Source organism: Chiloscyllium punctatum, chromosome 25 (assembly GCF_047496795.1).
Source record: "Chiloscyllium punctatum isolate Juve2018m chromosome 25, sChiPun1.3, whole genome shotgun sequence".
In the NCBI taxonomy this organism is placed as follows: Eukaryota; Metazoa; Chordata; class Chondrichthyes; order Orectolobiformes; family Hemiscylliidae; genus Chiloscyllium; species Chiloscyllium punctatum.
Window position 1 is genome coordinate 21,118,924 of NC_092763.1, and position 18,610 is coordinate 21,137,533.

Genomic DNA, 18,610 nt, shown 5'->3' on the forward strand with positions numbered 1-18,610 from the left:
ATCATAAGCCATTAAAGTTTTTGGAAAAAAGTAAGTTTAAAGATACCAGACTGTTTAGATACAGCTTATTGCAGCCATTCAAATTAAGAATTATACAGATGGCAGAATGAGAGAATGTAATTGCCAATGTGTTGTCATGACTTTGGTGAAGAAAGATGGAAGATTGAGTGGCAGGAAAGCAGAACGAGATGAACTGTACTGGTGCATAATTGCATTCTTAGAGTCAATGCAACATATATACATTGTAGAGTACTAATAAAGGAAGACTAAATGTTTTTTAAAATGAAGCCATCTTTATGTATTGATCGTTCATTCTTTTAAGGGTGAGGTTATAATGATCTTATGGCTTTAAGAGGTTACTTTGTCCTTTTTTCTCATGAAGAAAGGTTGAGATAGAGACATCAAGCAGTCTACTCAAAGCTAGTAAAGTAAACAGCTTGTGAGGTCATGGATTTTTTTTTCAAAGATGAGACAGCTTTAATGGGTGGGGTCAAGCTCCCACAGAACCAGAATTTTTCGTTTTAGTTTTTCAGTAGCACTGGTTTTTGGTCTTGAAGCTGGATGTGAAAGCTGGTTTTCTTCTTTCTGTTCCAGCTTAAAGCTGAGGGGTTTCTTCCTGCTGCTAGAATTGCATGTGAGACAATCGGTTTTATTGAATTTGCTGTTGCCAAGGGTGTAGTAATGGATATTGTTCTGTCAGAACAGTTGCTGTTTAGTAGTTAAATAATCTATTATTCTGTTACATTTCCCAATAGAGTTAAGTTATTCTGATTTCATATTTTGTTTGTTGTATTTTAACTATAGTGAATGAATAAAGTGTGTTTTCCTTCAAGACTGGTAGTTTAATCAACCAAATTGCATCAGGGATGCAATGTCTGGACCTTGCCTTTGAAGTAAGAAAATGTTAGCGTATATGCTATCTTATTCAGATTTTAAGGGGGTTTACTCTGGTCCATAACATTGTCTTGGTGTTGTCAACAAATTTAGCAACCAAGCTCTGCATCTCTTCACCCCAGTCACTTGTATAAATTGTAAACGTTTGTGGTCCCAGCACTGATTCTCATGGAAGACCACTTGCCAACCTTAAAATGAGCTCTCTGCTGCCCATTAGCCAACCAATTTTCTTTCCTGTCAATATCTTCTACATCACAAGCTTTTAATTAGCACCATACCTTTAATGGGACATTAACAAAAACATAAACCATGTTGAGTCTTCCTCATAGTCTGAAATTTACCTCAAATGCCCTAATATAATTTATTTAATCACAACGTTAACATTTTCTCTACGATACATGTCAAGTTAATTGATCTATATATTCTTCCTTTCTTTGTCCATCCCTTGTTGAACAAAGTTCATTGACCACCTTCCAATCTCATGGTATCTTTCATAAATGAGGGAAGTTTTGGAAAATTAAAGCAAATGCATCAACTATGTCACTAGCCATTTTTTTTAAGACACGAGGATAGTCAAACAGGACTCAGACATTTGTCAGACCACACTCCAACAACCTGCAAATTATCACTTCACTAGTAATTGGGGTTTTCCCGAGTTCCTCCCTCCCTTCCATTCCCCGATTCATTGTTACCTCTAGAGTGTTACTTGTACCCTTTATGATGAAAATTGATGCAATATATGTGTTCAGTTCATCTCTTTATTTTCCAGGTTCTATATGACTAATGCTCGTTGTTAACATTTCTTTTTTGAATATTTACCAAAATGCTTGTTAACTCTCCTTATATTTCTGGCTATCTTTCTTTACAACTCTAATTCTTCCTTCTGAATTATTTGTTAGCCATTCTTTATTGTTTGTTACATTCTGTCAAATTTTATACCATCTGTCATTCCACAGTAATATACTGTATTTAACCTTTCTATTTAACCACGAATGTTGGGTCTGTCCCTTGGAATTATTTATTTATCTTTAGAATATATATATCTTCTATGTATTGTGAAAATCCCACGAAATAGCTTCCTCTGCGTATCCATTAAACTACCCTTCAGTCCAATTTGCCAATTCAATTTAGACAGCCCTGTTTTCCTGACCTCCTAATTGCCCTCATTTAAGTTTACTAAAATAGCTTGCACTCACTTCTCCTACTCCAAGCTGCACGTAAAATGCTTGCTCGGAGCAGCTTCACCATGATATTGGGCATTAATCCTTTCATGTTGCACAATACCAGGTCTGGTACACCTTGCTCTTTTGTTGGCTTCCGAACTTGCTGTTCTCAGAAAGTATCCTGAAATCATTTAATGAATTCCTCAACCAGGCTCCCTTTACCTATCAGGTTTATCACAAGTTTGGAAATATCACAACAGAAGACAGCAAAGTGGACACTGCATTTACCTGACTGGGCAACCTCAGAAACAGGTTTCCCTTGGATATGAGCCATATGCCCAAGGATAGAGAAGATGACAAATCCAGCAAACACACTCGTACCACAATTGACAACACAGACAACAATGGCGTCTTGGTAACAGTTGTTGTGGAATTTGTTGTAGGATGACAGTGCGATTAAAGTACCAGAACCCACTGACAAAGAAAAGAAAATTTGTATCGCAGCATCTTTCCAAACCTATAAAATAGCAGGAAAAAGCCATCAGCATCAGGAAATCACACTGAAGATTATTGTATATATAAAATTGCATTAACCACAAGAAACCTGCAATGTGTTTGGCCCTCAACTTAATGGCGGGGCTAAATGAATTAACTTTCCACTGATAATTGCTATCTCTGTTAAATAGTATATTGTATCCCTGTCTTCTACTCACTGCCAAATTTCTTCCAGGAGCCTTGATGGTTTTCCCCTTTAAATCATGTTTTTGATTGAATGGCTTGATTCTTTCCTTGTAGCACTGACACCCAGTAACTTCTATTCTTTTATTCAAAACAGCATCCAATAAGTGTTTTAACCAAAATAGAGGCCTTTAACTAAACAGAAGTCTGTGTAAATTAAAATTTAGGTCTGAACATTGCTTAAATTCTTGGAACAATTCTGCTTTTCCAGTTAAATAATATTGTGGCTAAAGACATGACTCAGGCATATTTATATTAGTCTGACATTTCACTGAAAATTTTATTGATAAATTGATTGGAAGATATTAAAAAATAATTAGTCACAAAAATGGAATATAGTGGCCATTTCATGATATTCCATCCCATTGTGCCCATTTTTTCTTAATCTAGTTATATCCCATTTTATGATAACTAAGAACTGTGGATGCAGGAAATCTGAAACAAAAATACAAATTGCTGCAGAAACTCAGCAGGTCTGGCAGCATCAATGGAAAGAAAGCAGTTAACATTTCGGGATCTTGATTAAAATGGTGCTGGAAAAGCACAGCAGGTCAGGCGGCATCCGAGGAGCAGGAAAATCAATGTTTCGGGCAAAAGCCCGAAACGTCGATTTTCCTGCTTCTTAGATGCTGCCTGACCTGCTGTGCTTTTCCAGCACCACTCTAATCTAGACTCTGATTTCCAGTACCTGCAGTCCTCACTTTTGCCTAGTTAACGTTTCAGGTCTCGTGACCTTTCTTCAGAACTAATTCCATTTCACTCTGCTCCATCCTATGTTGTGCCTTCCTTTCTCTACCATCCTTTCACAACTTGTTGAGGTTAAGATGTCAAAAGTTGTGTCAAATTTCACAAAATCCCAAAGTCAAGACTCTGGATTTTGCTGAAATTAGAGATGATATTTTAACTGCCAAGGGAGAGCATGGATTTGACTGTAGTCATTCAGTTCAATCTTCAAACATTGACAGATTGTTTGGAACCCGACATGATCCTGCTGTCTTGCAGCATTGACCAGATCACATCAGGTGTCATAAGACCATGAGATATCGAAGCAGAATTAGGCCATTTGGCCCAATTAATCTGCAACTACTTGAATGTTGCTGATAAGTTTCTGAACTGACTTCTCCTGTGTCGACTTTGTAATGCTTGATCCCCTCATGAATCAAGAATCTAACTCAATCTGTCGTAAAGACATTCAATAACTTGGCCTCCATAGGTGTAGCAATAACTTCAACAGATGAACCAACATCTAGCTGAAGAAATTCCTCCTCATCTCAATTTTCAAAGGTCATCCCTTCACTATCAGGAAGCATCTTCTCTACATCCACTCTATCCAGGTTTTTCTGTATACCGTAAGTTCAATGAAGTACCCCTCATCTTTCTAAACTTCATCGATACTGACCCAGAGTCCTCTACCACTCCTCATATGCCAAGCCCTTTATCCCCAGGATCATTCTTGTGAACGACTCATGTGAAATAACCCATTAATGTGTTGGATCTTTAGTTTGACCATATCAATAACCAATCAAAATTTAAGCGGCATTAGTAGCTGGTGCACAGATTTGCCAGTCAATAAAATGAGACCACCATGGAGATTTCTCACTAAAAGAGGCTGTCAAGTTTGAAATCTTTTAAAGACAGAAACTGCTGAGCTGCTTCTCTATCTGTGACAGTGTGCTGCACTCCCAGGACTGCACCTGAGAGCCAAGTTCAATATATTGTTGGATATAATTTCAGTCATCTCAAATCCTGCCACGGTGGAATTTGAATTTTAAAAAAAGACCTTAGATTATGTACAAGATCCACAGCAAGTATGACACTCTACTGCCCTCTACTACCCTCGAGGTAGTTAGGGATGGACAATGAATACTGGTCTGGCCAGTGATGTACACATCCCCTGAATGAATATGCAAACAAAAATCTCGTTTCAATTTGAACTGCCCTGCTATAAAGCAGCACTGCAGAATGGGAGCTTGTACATCCCCAATTGAGATGTCTGATGAGGAACAGGAGGGATACCAATAGCAACAGCACAAGAACAAACAGCAGTTACCCTCTCCACAGGCACATGCCTCTCCATCACACAGACACGGTGGAGACAGAGACCTAGTTCCTAGTTGCCTGGCACAAGGTATGGCTTCCTCAATTGACAGATAAATAGTGCCTTGCAACAGTCAGACCTCTGTGCCATGTCTTTGCTGATACCTGCTGTCTCCTGGAAGAAAACCTCTTTCTAAGGGAGTCAAGGTGGGTATGTATTATCAGTGTTGTCCAAGGTTAGCACAGCCCTGAACAGCTTCACCTCCAGACTCCTGCAGGATTTCAGTCAGCTGACCAAAAGTACATCTCTCAATGTGTGCTATACTATAACTGTCAAAGATGTCACTTTGACACTGATGAGGCAACTGAAATTCTATGGATTATTCTGGTGTACGTACGTGACCCTCTGCCAGTTTGGAGAAGTCAGATTGGATTCCAATGTAGAATTCAATTCCTTTAGAGGCTCCCTCCAGGGTGAGCCCTCGGATCAGGAGTACGGTCAGAATCACATAAGGCAATGTCGCAGTGAAATAAACCACCTGAGCACAGAGAATAAATTGTTAGGTATTCACATATTCCCCATTTAAAGTATTCAACTTTACTGAACATTAAGACACTAGGATTTTAATCAGTGCAGAGAATGAAACAGAATAGAATTAGAGGAATAATACTCAGCTGGAGTACATATTTGAAACTGAGCTAAGTACTGTAACTGAACTTAAATCTTACATTATTTTTCTAAGTTACGTTATATACTCATGAAAAGTTATACGTCGAAGGGTAAGATTTTAATTCAAAGATAGGGAGTTTGCTGTCACAAGAGAGAGATTTTGGAGAGATTGTAATCCATTCTGACCTATAAACAAGCTATTGTACTTACTATGTCACAGACTGTTCCCATCAACCCAACCACCAACAATAATGCAAGGGGATAATAGCTTGTAAGCAAACACGAGAAGCTGAACACATACCTTCACAGGTCTATTGTTCTATATTGCTATCCAGTAAGTTTACATCACAGCATGTTTGGTTTCATATTTGAAGTGGGTGGTAGTACAAAAAATTTGTACTTTTGGGCTAAAGATCAGGGTTCAACACATGCATGAGGGAAACAAAATTCCCCAGAGTTCCTGTAGCAGTGACTGAAATCCTTAAAATGAGGGACACATTGCAGGAATACTGCTGTTCTTTTCCTCAGGAGAAAGATCTACAGATCTCCCTCAGGCCTGAAGTGCCAATTAAATTTTATGAATCTCCCACTCTTCAATGAGACACTGTTAACATTACCTGGGAGATAAACCAGCCACTTCACAAATAATTTATAAGCTCTAGTTTTATTGTTATAGAAAACTGTATTTTGAAGTTGTTTTAATTCTACTCATCACTAATCATTTACCTTTCCTGAAGATTTGATTCCTTTTGATAACGCTGCTCCAATTATTAGCCAGGCCAGAAGCAGACAGAGGGCTAAATACCAGACTATCTCCCCAGTCTCATCCATTGAACTCGTACGGCGTAAAACCACTTTACTGAACAAAACAACAATAGAAAACAGTTTGTCTAAGGTCAAATGTCTTTGCACAGAGACACCTTATAATGTTAACAGGTTTTGTCTCGGTATTTTTCAATTATCCTGTTGAAAAGTGTTATTACATATCTTTGGAGCAAATGGGAAATGAACTCAGACCTGCTGGCTCAGTTGAAGGGACATTACCACCACATCACAAGGGACCTTCAAGATTTTGTTTACACTGTGAACACTGATGAAATTCCTCAGATTCTAATTTAATTCAAAAACATTCATAAGAAATTATTCATTGACTGCTTTACCATGTACAGGAACCCCTTCATTGACTTCCTGACTATAGATAGGAATACAGGAACAGAGGAAGGCTATTTAACCCCTTGAGGCTGTCTTACCATTAAATGAGTTTGTGACTGATCTGGGACCTGACCTCCATCACCTCAGCTTCGCCCTCACTCCTTAATGAAATAGATACAAGTCTGAGATGAATAAGGAAATCTAGCAACTCAGAGACACATGCTAAAGGCAAAACGCACCAACCCCAGCAACCTCTACATCTGGACAATGTTCCTTTTAATCGCTGGAGAAAAATAGCAACTAACATGCTTACAGTGCACGGACAGGATTACATCCTCATGACTGATAACTTCACCAAACTAATTATTGTTTGATGAATTGGTAATATGATGAGTGTAAGCATCACTTAAATAATTCCTACCATTGTCAGTTTACTTGGCATATCAAAGTGGATAGTATCTGACAATGGATCGCAGATCTTTGCCAAACCAATCTAAGGCATGTGTGTCAAAGGAGGAGTGACTCATATCCCCCTATCAGCTTATTATCCGAGGTTCAGAAAAGATTTACAAGGATGTTGCCAGGGTTGGAGAATTTGAGCTGTAGAGAGAGGTTGGATAGGCTGCAGTTGTTTTCACTGGAGCGTCGGAGGCTGAGGGGTGATTTTATAGCGATTTATAAAATCATGAGGGGCATGGATAGGATAGATAGACAAGGTATTTTCCCTGGGGAGGGAGGCATCCAGAACTGGAAGGCATAGGTTTAGAGTGAGGGGGAAAGGTATAAAAGAGACCCAAGGGGCAACGTTTTCATGCAAGGGTCGTACGTGAATGGAATGAGCTGCCAGAGGAAGAGGTGGAGGCTAGTACAATTGCAACATTTAAAAGGCATCTGGATGGGTATATTAATAGGAAAGTTATGGAGGGATATGGGCCTGGTGCTGGCAAGTGGGAATAGATTGGGTTGGGATATCTGGTCAGCATGGACAAGTTGAACTGAAAAGTCTGTTTCAGTGGTGTACATCTCTATGACTCTATTAATGTTGTTAATACTGTTACACTATATTTTTATAATTATTAAAAGGACAACAGGTACCTGTACAAAGCAGTTTCATTTGTCTGTTTGCGACCTCTTATCTTTGGAAAAAGGGTTATGTCAGGTTATATCCCAACACCAATGTGTGATATACCATTTTGGAAAATGGTCATGATGCCAGCAATATATCATGGCATGTGACGTAGTGGTATAAAGTTCTCAGTCTCCGTCTTACTGACCTCTTGCTTCTTGCAGCATGTCATGCTGAGAAACATACTACAGTACATTTGATTACTGAGCTTGAGTCCAAACGCACAATTGTCAGGGACTGTAGTGTACACGTGTAAATATGAGGAGCTATAACGAGTCTATTGAATTCTTTAGTACTGCATAACCCACATTTCATCTTTATGTTATAGGAGTGAATATAAGTGTCACAGTGTGATAGTTGCAAATCACCAGCATTTCATGCCATATCAAGTCAAGGCCAGAAAGAGAGAATACCCAAGGAACTAATAATAAAAGGGAACTTAAGCCAATTAATATCCGCAGTGAAAAAGTATTGGAAAAAACTAAGTGATGAAAAGCCAATAGATCCCCAGGACCTAAGGGGGTACACCCTCATCTGAAAAGAGGTATCTACAGAAATAATGGACCAATGAGTGAATATGTTTCAGAATCACTATGGTTTCGAATGGTCTCAGTGAAATTAGTAAATGTACCATTACTTTCCAAGAAAAAAAGAGGAAAGTGAAAATAAGAACTGACTGACCAGGAGCTGACATCAATTGATGGAAAAATGTTTTAATGTTTTACAAGAGAAACCTAACAACCCATTACAAACATATTATACAATACATATTTACGAAATGAAAATCATATTAAATTAATTTGTTAGATGCTTTCTTGGTTACAAATAATGAAGATATTGGATTTTCAAAGGTATTCAGTTATGTCGGAGAAAAGATTAGTGTACAAATAAAATGGTCATGGAGTTAAGGGGGGCACATCAGCATGGATGGAGAACAGACAGCATGATTTTAAAAGGCAGATCATACTTGACTAACTTAATTGATAATTTCTAATGAAATAATGGATAATGCTAATGAAGGAAATCCAAGGTATGTTGTATATATCGATTTTAAAACTACATTTGACACATTAAAAAAACTGGTTAACAAAACTGATGCTTCTGATATAGGAGGACCAGTGTCCAACTGTGTTTTAAAATGGCTTAAATGTAGAATACAATGAATTATGGGAATTGGTTATTGTAATAGTGAAGGATAATATACAGTGGTGTATCCCAAGGATCAGTACTGGATCCATGATTTGATTTGCTTTTACTCTAAATAGCCTGACTCCAGAATGCAGAGTAATACTTCAAGATCTTGCGAAAGAAACCAGGCTTCAAGAGTTGGTGAGCAGTGACTGATAGAAATTGCCTCCAACTTTAGACCATCAGACCATAAGACACAGAAGTGGAAGCAAGGCCATTTGGCCCATCGAGTCCACTCCGCCATTTAATCATGCCTGATGAGCATTTCAACACCAGTTACCCGCACTCTCCCCGGAGCCCTTAAGATCAAGAATTTATCAATTTTTGCGAGATCAAAAATTTATCAATCTCTGCCTTGAAGACATTTAATGTCCCAGCCTCCACTACGCTCCGTGGCAATGAATTCCACAGGCCCACCACTCTCTGGCTGAAGACATGTCTCCTCATTTCCGTTCTGAATTGAACCCCTCTAATTCTAAAGCTGTTTCCTAGTCTCCCCACCTAACGGAAACAACTTCCTAGTGTCCACCCTTTCTAAGCCATGCATTATCTTGCAAGTTTCTATTAGATCACCCCTCAACCTTCTAAACTCTAAACAATCCCAGGATCCTCAGTGTTCATCGTATGTTACATCACCATTCCAGGGATCATCCATGTGAATCTCCGCTGGACACACTCCAGTGCAGTGTGTTCTTCCTGAGGTGTGAGGCCCAAAATTGGACACACTATTCGAAATGGGGCCTGGCTAAAGTTTTATAAAGTCTCAGAAGCACATCGCTGCTTTTACATTCCAACTGTCTTGAGATAAATGACAACATTACATCTGCTTTCTTAATCACGGACTCAACCTTTAAACTTTATGTTAACCTTTAAAGAATCCTAGACTAGCACTCCCAGATCATTTTGTACTTTGGCTTTATGATTTTTCTCATCATTTAGAAAATAGTCCATGCCTGTCTTCTTTTTTCCAAAGTGCAATACCTCACATTTGCTCTTGTTGAGTTTCATCAGCCAGTTCCTGGACCACCCTCCCAAACTGTATAAATCTTTCTGCAGCCTCCCCACCTCCTCAGTACTACCTGCCTGTCCACATAACTTCCTAAGATCGTCAAACTTCGCCAGACTGCCCCCAGTCCCTTCATCCAGACCATTAACATAAAATGAACAGCTGTGGCCCCAACACCAAACCCTGCGGGACATCACTTGTCACTGGCTGCCATTCCAAAAATGAACCTTTTATCCCAATTCTCTGCCTTCTGTCAGACAGCTAATCCTCAATTCATGCCAGTAGCTCACCTCAAACACCATGGGCGCTTATTTTACTCAGCAGCCTCTCATGAGGCACCTTATCAAAGGCCCTTTGGAAGTCTAGATAGATTACATTCACTGGGTTTCCCTGGTCTAACTTACTTGTTACCTCTTCAAAGTATTGAAAGGCTTGTCAGGCACAACCTCCCCTTACAAAATCCATGCTGACTTGTTCTAATCCAACCCTGCACTTCCAAGAATTTAGATGTCTCATCTTTAACAATGGATTCGAGAATTTTACCAACAATTTAGGTTAGGCTAATCGACTTATAATTTTCCATCTTATGCCTTGATCCTTTCTTGAAGAAGGGGGTTACAACAGCGGTTTTCCAATCATCTGGGACTTTCATTGACACTAATGATTTTTGAAAGATCACAACCAACACCTCTGCTATTTCCTCTGAACTCTAGGGTGTAGCCCATCGAGGCCAGGAGACTTAAGAATTTTTACAACTTTTAGCTTCTCTAGCACTTTCTCTTTTGTAATGGCTACCATACTCAACTCTGTCCCCTGACTCTCCTTAATTGTTGGAATACTACTCGTGTCTTCCACTGTGAAGATTGACGCAAAGTACTTATTAAGTTCTTCAGCTATTTCCTTATCTCCCAGCACTAGCCTTCCCACATCAATTTGGAGCCGCCTAATGTCTACTTTTGCCTCTCGTTTGTTTCTTATGTATTGAAAGAAACTTTTACTGCCATTTCTAATATTACTGGCTAGTCTACCTTCATTTGATCTTCTCCTTTCTTATTTCTCTTTTTGTTATCCTTTGTTTTTGTAGTCTTGCCAATCTTCTGATTTCTGAATGCTCTTGGCCACTTTATAGACTCTCTCTTTTTCTTTGATACATTTCCTGACTTCCTTTGTCAGCCATGGCTGTCTAATCACCCCTACCCCCTCACCGGATAATCTTTCTTTTTTTGGGATGAACCTCTGTACTGTGTCCTAAATGACATCCAGAAACTCCTGCCATTGTTGCTCTGTCTTCCCCACTAGGCTCTGCTTCCAGTCAATTTTCGTCAGTTCTTCTCTCATGCCCCTGTGATTACCTTTATTTATTTGTAACAACATCACATCCGATTTTGCCTTCTCTCTTTCAAACTGCAGACTGAAATCTACCATATTCTGTTCGCTGCCTCCTAAGTGTTCCCTTACTATGCCTCATTACATAGCACTAAGTCCAGAATAGCCTGCTCCCTTGTGGGCTCCATCATAAGCTGTTCCAAAAAGCCATTCTCTAAGCATTCCATGAATTCCCTTTCTGTGGATCCACCAGCAACATTATTCACCCAATCCACCTGCATATTGAAGTCCCCCTTGCCTTTCTGACATGTCCTGTCTATTTCCCAGTCCATCTTACGCTGCTGGTCCTGACCACTGTTAAGAGGTCTGCACATAACTCCCATTATTTTTTTTTTACCTTTGTGGTTCCTTAACTCCACCCACACAGACTCCAAATCATCTGACCCAAAAGTCATTCAGTGCCATAGATGTAATTTCATTCTTAACTAACAAGGCAGCCTGCCCCCTCTGCCCACCTCCCTGTCTTTTCGATAAACTGTAAATCCTTGGATGTTTAACTGCCAGCCCTGAAACCCCTGCAATCACGTCTCTGTGATGCCTACATCATAATTATTCACAATGATTTGTGCCATTAATTCATCTACTTTGTTACGAATACTACGAGCATTCAGATAAAGCACCTTAATGCTAATTTTCTTATTCTCATGATTTCCAACATCTCTAGTAATAAATCCGAAATTATCCTTCGTTTTTGCTTCATTCCTAGTCTGCCTTGAACTCAAACCCTGCACACATGCTAACTTGCTGCTTTACATGGATGAGTTCCAAATGCACAGATTTCATGTGCAATTTCATACTGAATGGCCCAAAAAGACCTGGAAAATTCAACTGTGGAAGTGACAAAGAAAAGAAACCTTGTTCAGCATCTGGAAGGGGCTGCTCTCCAATCATGTGTTGTTTCTCCCACATTTGCTACTGATAGGGTGACTAGTGCAGAAATGTGGGGGAAAAACAGCCTGTGATTGCAGGACCAGTAAGCAGATGTGAGTGGGGGGCACATAATCCTGAGCACCACACCAGTAGTTATGTCAGAGGCTGCTGGGGAGATGTTCCTCTGGGGCAAGAGACTGCCAATGAGAGAGGCAATGAGGAGACACTGATGGGAACAAGGTTGCCATGAGGAGATGTTGCTGTGGGGCAAGCACTGCCAAAAAGACAGTGGGTTCTGTTGGTAGAGACGACAAGGGGGAAAATGGTGTTGCTAGGAGAGAAAGGCTACAATGTAGAGGCCAGGAAGTAAAGAAGGTGCTAAAGGGAAAAGGCTGTGAAGGGAACAGAACAGCTTTAAACTTGTCAATTAAAAATTTACTGTTGGTCAGAAAAACGTGAAGCCTCTGAGACAATGAATTCCTTGCAAATGAATGTGACGTCTTTAGCTTAAGGCTGTGTAAATTCAAGACTGTACAGGGAAGAAAGCAGTGGATACTATTCTAATGCACACTATTATTTGGATAATTGAATACGGAATAGATTTATTTCAATAAAAACAGGTTCCTTTTTTGTGTTAACATCTCTCAAATTATTTTGCATACCATGAACACCTGAGGTGCAAGGACTATGTTATAGATAAACTTGCAATTATTTGCATGAACCGAGATCCTAAACAATAATAAACAGCTGCATTTTAATAGTACCTTTCATGACTTTAAGATTTTACAAAGTGTTAGTCAGTGAAGGAAACACTAAGGAAGTCTAATTAGATATTATAGTGGGAAGAAAAATAATCGAATAAGCAAACAATTAATTTAGGGGAGTCTATGGCAAAGGTGCATAATCTGAAAATTAGAGACAGAACCTTCAGGAGTGAAATTAGGATACATTTCCATAAGGCGGCTGGAAGAAGTTTAGAACTCAAATATGCAAGTAAGAATTGATGTTGATTAAAAGCAATGCTGGTAAATCTATCGAGTCTAAGATATAGTAAAAAGGATAATAACTGCCCGGTTAAAATCCTCCAACTTCAACCATATCCAATGAAAATGTGTCAGCTGTGACTTCACCAGTGTGGACAGATTATGGTAATGCTTTTCTGTGTTGCAGTGTTCGTCAGTTATTTTTGAAAGAAGCTTTAGTTTCTAACTTCTGTCTATTGCCTTATACTGATTAAAATACTGCTGTGCTGACAATATTAATGCTTACCGTGGGTGTGCTGTCTATATGTTTAATGGAGGATAATAATTGAGGATTCTTCAAATTCTGCTTTTGAGTTAGGTCTCAGTTCCATACTTGTCAACACGAGTACAGAAGATAATGGTACTGCCTGACTGCATTACCTAACGGAAGTGTGAGTGAGAATGGAAAAGGAACCCCTGAAAATCAAAAAAAAACATCAAAATGGAGCATTCAAAATCTAAAAGGAGCTTTTGAAAGAAAGATATTTGACCTCTGTGAAATGTTTATTCAGGCCAAATGGACAGGTAGATGGCAAATGGGATTTCTTCCAAAGACACGTGAGGTGATGCTTTTTCGGCAGAAGTGATGAGTAGAGGTAATACAGATTTAATGGCATTGTTCGAAAGAGCTTACGTGATTAAAAGTTGTTGGCAGTTGTTCCGCATTGATCATTGAAGGCAGCAAGATATTGGAATGTAAATGTGGAAATTGATTAATACAGACAGGAAGCAGACAGCAATGTTTTTAAATTGGCAGGCTGGCCAATAAAAAACAGCACAGTCAAAGAAATGTGTCAGTGTAGTTCAATTCCCTGAGAGGTGGGCAGCATTGAGATATTCATGCCACTCCCTAGTTCATCAGACCATAGCCATGTATTCCTTATATCCACCCTAGCCATCTTGGGCCATCACAGCATCCTCCCTTCCAGCTACCTCCTCAAATAAAAACTCATTCTTTCATCTCTCCACCTCTGAGACATTACCCTTTGGTAAAGTCAGGTTGTGGAAGACACACAAACAACTATGATGCCGGACGCATTGTTTATAGTCGACAGCACGGTACTTGATCGGTCGAGGTATCTTCCTCAGTAGCCCTATTGTGATGGTTTTGTACCTTTAAGAGAGATGTATTCTCTGCTGTTTCTCTTGCAGAGAGCTGTTACCACAATGGACAGTTTGTTTGCTGCAGGCAGACAGTTGGTAAATAGTTTGGCAATATCCCTCAGTGTTGTTTTTTCATGAGACAAAAGAGGCATAAGTGGGTGAAGGGTTCATACAGACCCAGGTAAGGCTTAGCTTTTCTTTTAGTTCATGAGATGGTTTCTTCTGCTGCTGAGCTAACAGCTTGCCTTCTCTGCTGTTAGAGTCTTAGGTGAGAGGCTTCCTCTTTGAAATAATATGAGGTAGACAAATTCTTTCTGTATTTTGTTCTGTTGGACAGGAGAGAGGCAGCACATGAGAACCTTAACTGTTTTACTAAATTGCCTTGTCAAGTGTGTTTATGGGATGCTCCTTATATTGGAACAGTTGATAATGTTTTACTTAAGTACGAATTATCCTGTTAAGTATTTCAAAGCAATTAAAGTTATGCACATGTCTTTGCTGCACATGGCTGATAATAAATCAAAATGCATTAAGGGTTAGTGTAACCTCTATGTAGTTACTGTCATGTAATAAAATACACTGTGTAATCTAAGGCAAGTGCTGAGACTTATTCACGATCCATCGTACTCATAACTTGCTGGTGAGATAACTAACCGAGCACCTGAAGGTGGAGAAATTCTTTGCTGAAGGTTAATTAATCAGTGAGAATGTGGCTTTTTTGCCTCTCACCCAGTCAAGTTCACCCATCTACCAATCTTTTCACCAGCTCTGAGAACAGAATATCCCGCCCTTTATTTTGTTTGACTGGAGAATCTAGAATATGGAAGTCTAGCCTCAGTATAAGAGATCACTTTCTGAGCACTAGGCTGAGCAGAAATTCATCAGATTGTGTTGAACGCCAGGCTGGAGGGGCGTCTACCTATTCTTCCTGCCCTTGTAACATATTTCAGTTTTGTTGCTGATGTTGAGGGCAAAACTCTATATAAATCTAAGTAGTTGTTGTTAACATCCTTTTAAAACTATATTCCAGTGTCCGAATGGTATTAAGAGAGACTAAATTTGGTATTGTTTTCAATATTGTCTCTCATTCTACTTATTTTTTATAGGAATAAAGCTTTGTTAAATAGTCAATGCTGATGTGATTCCCTTGTGAGCTGATTTGGTTTGAAGGAGTTCCTGATGGTGCTTCATTGACAGCCTTACATACACTGTTAAAACTACCTGGGTTAGTCACTGTCTCTCCCAGTGAATTCAGCTCCTTCATATCGTAAAACATCTGTTCACTCCCAATTTCCCTAATTCATTTCCCCGGACTATGGGTTAAACACAATACTATATTTAATTGATAACCTGAATGTATAAGAAAATAAAAACTTGTTTGATAAAATCTACACTGCTTAGATTCCTGTTAAAGGAAAGCTGCAGTGTTAGAAACTAGGGAAATACAAACTAAAGCAGGAGCCCCTGTTAGTACAAGAGGAGAATAATGTAAATCTCTACTGCAATCAAACAGCTTCTCTCTCATTTACCAACGAACCATCCCAGGAGGTGTTGTTGGCCCAGCTATGCAGATTAGAGGTGTAGCTCTCTGCAACAACGTACTTACTCCCAGTATTGCTCACTTGGACCCTGGTGAGGAATGGAGATTTCTGATCCATTTGGACAAGATTCATTGTTTGTCTGCAGCCATGTTATATTAACAATTTCAAAATATCCATTGTCCAGAGAGAAATTGCAGATTGGATCTGGAAAATATGGAACAAGTTTTTAAAGGATAATTTACTTACTATTCTTAGGACATACAGATTATTAGGAGGGCAGGCATTAACTGCTAATCTTAGTTGTGGAGGTCATTAGGCCACTTTAGATGTGCAGTTAACGGACAACTGCATTTGCTAAGATAAAACAGTTTACTATAGACCAGTCTGCCAGTGAGGTACATTCAACAATTCAAGGGTTTCCTGGTCACTTTCAATGATGTCAACATTTTATTTCCAGTCTTTTGCTCAAATTCTTATATTTCAAATTCTCGTGATATAATTAAGGTCATTGTTCCACTCTGTCTGAATCAGTTTAATCCCTTTGCATGGCAACATTACAGATGGATCAGAACACAGAGTTATAGTCTGTACGCTGCACTCACAGAGCCCAGCTCGGGAGAATCACTCTGTTTGCAAAGGTCAATTTCACGGATTTTTGAACTGCTTGTCACCGGTAATATTGCATTCAATTATTAAGCATGACTTCAATAACTGTTGATTTATCACACAAGATTTCAGAACTGGCAAGAACATGGACAAGAGTATACTACAGGACTTCAACATACTTACAATGAAGGCTCAGTGAAGAACTTAAACAGAAAGAGTGATTATTGAATGAACCTCTGAGTGCACACGATCAGGGTGCACAAACCTCTCGGCATCATATCATCCCATAAATAGCAACTGCAGTTTTGCCAATTTCCTTCTGTCTCTTCCCCCTATTTAGTAAACTTTGTTTCTACTACTTTCTGGTTTGGAGATAGAATTTCAACCAGACACAATGATTGGGCAATGAGAGCAGACGGACAGACTTGGAGGTGGAAGTTTTCAGAAAAATCAAAAGCAGCAACAGAAACGCAAGGCTTTGACATAAAGCAGTGTTTTGGAATGAAATGAAATGTGCGCATTTAGGAAAAACAGGAAAAGAAAAGGCATTAGTGAATAATGTGGCGCAAGGAAAAGGTGCTTGCTAGAAGCACGAATTCAATTACAAAAAGTGCTTAGCATAAATTAGATCAATGAGTATAAATCAAATTTATATATGAACTAATAACAAATATTGTTACCAATATCATTTATCAGGATGGATCTTTTTCCTAGGGTGGGTGAGTTCAAAACTAGGGGGCATAGTTTGAATGTGTGGAGTAAGATTTAAAAATGAAATAAGGGACAACCACAGAGATGTGGAATGAACTGCCACAGGAAGTGGTGGATGCAGGTACAGTTACAACATTTAAAAGATATTTGGATAAGTACATGAATAGGAAAGGTTTGGAGGGATCTAGACCAAAGGTAGGCAAGCGGAAGTATGTTAGTTTGGGAACACAGTTGGCATGGACTTTTGTTCCGAAGGATCTGCTTTCATGCTGTATGACTCTATAACTCATAATTGCATCAATACCATAGTAAGAACAAAACTCTGGGATAATGATACTAGATAAAAATAATCAGACCTCTGAGCACACACAATATGTGTGCATAAACTTCATCGGTATCACATGATCCCATAAACTGCAACCACAGCTTTGCCAATTTTCATCTGTTTATTCTCCCTATTTGGTAAACTTCTTTTCTTCTTCTACGTTCTGATTTGTGGGATAGAACATGAACCAAACACAAATTGTGTTGGACGGTGGCAGCAGCAGGACAGAGTAGGAGTTTCAGAAAGTACAAAGGCAGTAAAGGAAATGCCAAGACATTGAGATGCAGCAGTGTTTTGGAAGAAACTGAAATGTTTGCATTTGGAAAAGATTGGAAAAGAAAGGGCATTAGTGTCAGAAAGAAGTAGGATAAAGTGTTTGATAAAAGCACCAATTCAAATGCACTTCGGACAAACTCGATTTATGAGTGCAAATTAAAATTATATATGATCTAACAATAAATATCATTGCTGACATCATTAGTTCGGAAAAGATTGAACAGGATGTTGCTAGGAATGGAGGGATTGAGTTATAAAGATACAGTGGGACTTTTTTGCGCAAAGTAGGAGGATGAGAGATTACCTTATTGAGGTTTATAAAGTCATGAGGAACATGGATAGGGTGATTGGCAACAGTCTCTTCCCTAGTGTGGGGGAGTTCAAAACTTAAGGTTATATTTTTAAAAGATGAGAGGAGAAAGATTCAAAAATGACATGAGGGGCAACTTTTTCATGCAGAGAGTGGTTTGTATGTGGAATGAACTGTCAGAGGAAGTGATGGATGCAGATACAGTTACAACATTTGCAAGACATTTGGATGAATACTTGAATAGGAAAGAATTGGAGGGATGTGGGCCAGACACAGGCAAGTGGGACTAGTTTAGTTAGGGAATATGGTCGGCATGGACTAGTTGGACCAAAGGGTCCATTTCCAATCTATATGACATGCAACTCTGTAACTTAAAATTGTATCAATACCAAAGGAACAACAAAACTTTGGGATAATGACAGTAGAGTGAAAGAACCTAACCTCAGGAAATCAAGAATTAGAATCAGTTTGGGTGGATCTAAGTA

General features: G+C 39.0%; 1 protein-coding gene across 1 annotated transcript in view; it reads right to left on the reverse strand.

Moving 5' to 3' along the window:
• Positions 1–18,610, reverse strand: part of LOC140495738 (sodium- and chloride-dependent neutral and basic amino acid transporter B(0+)-like) — a 68,388-nt gene that overhangs the window by 28,731 nt on the left and 21,047 nt on the right. The window contains exons 5-8 of the mRNA XM_072594789.1: positions 15,963–16,101; positions 6,229–6,361; positions 5,231–5,371; positions 2,346–2,574 (exon numbers count right to left, since the gene is read on the reverse strand). Of these exons, the coding sequence (XP_072450890.1) occupies positions 2,346–2,574; positions 5,231–5,371; positions 6,229–6,361; positions 15,963–16,101 (642 nt within the window). The remainder of the gene's footprint in view (positions 1–2,345; positions 2,575–5,230; positions 5,372–6,228; positions 6,362–15,962; positions 16,102–18,610) is intronic.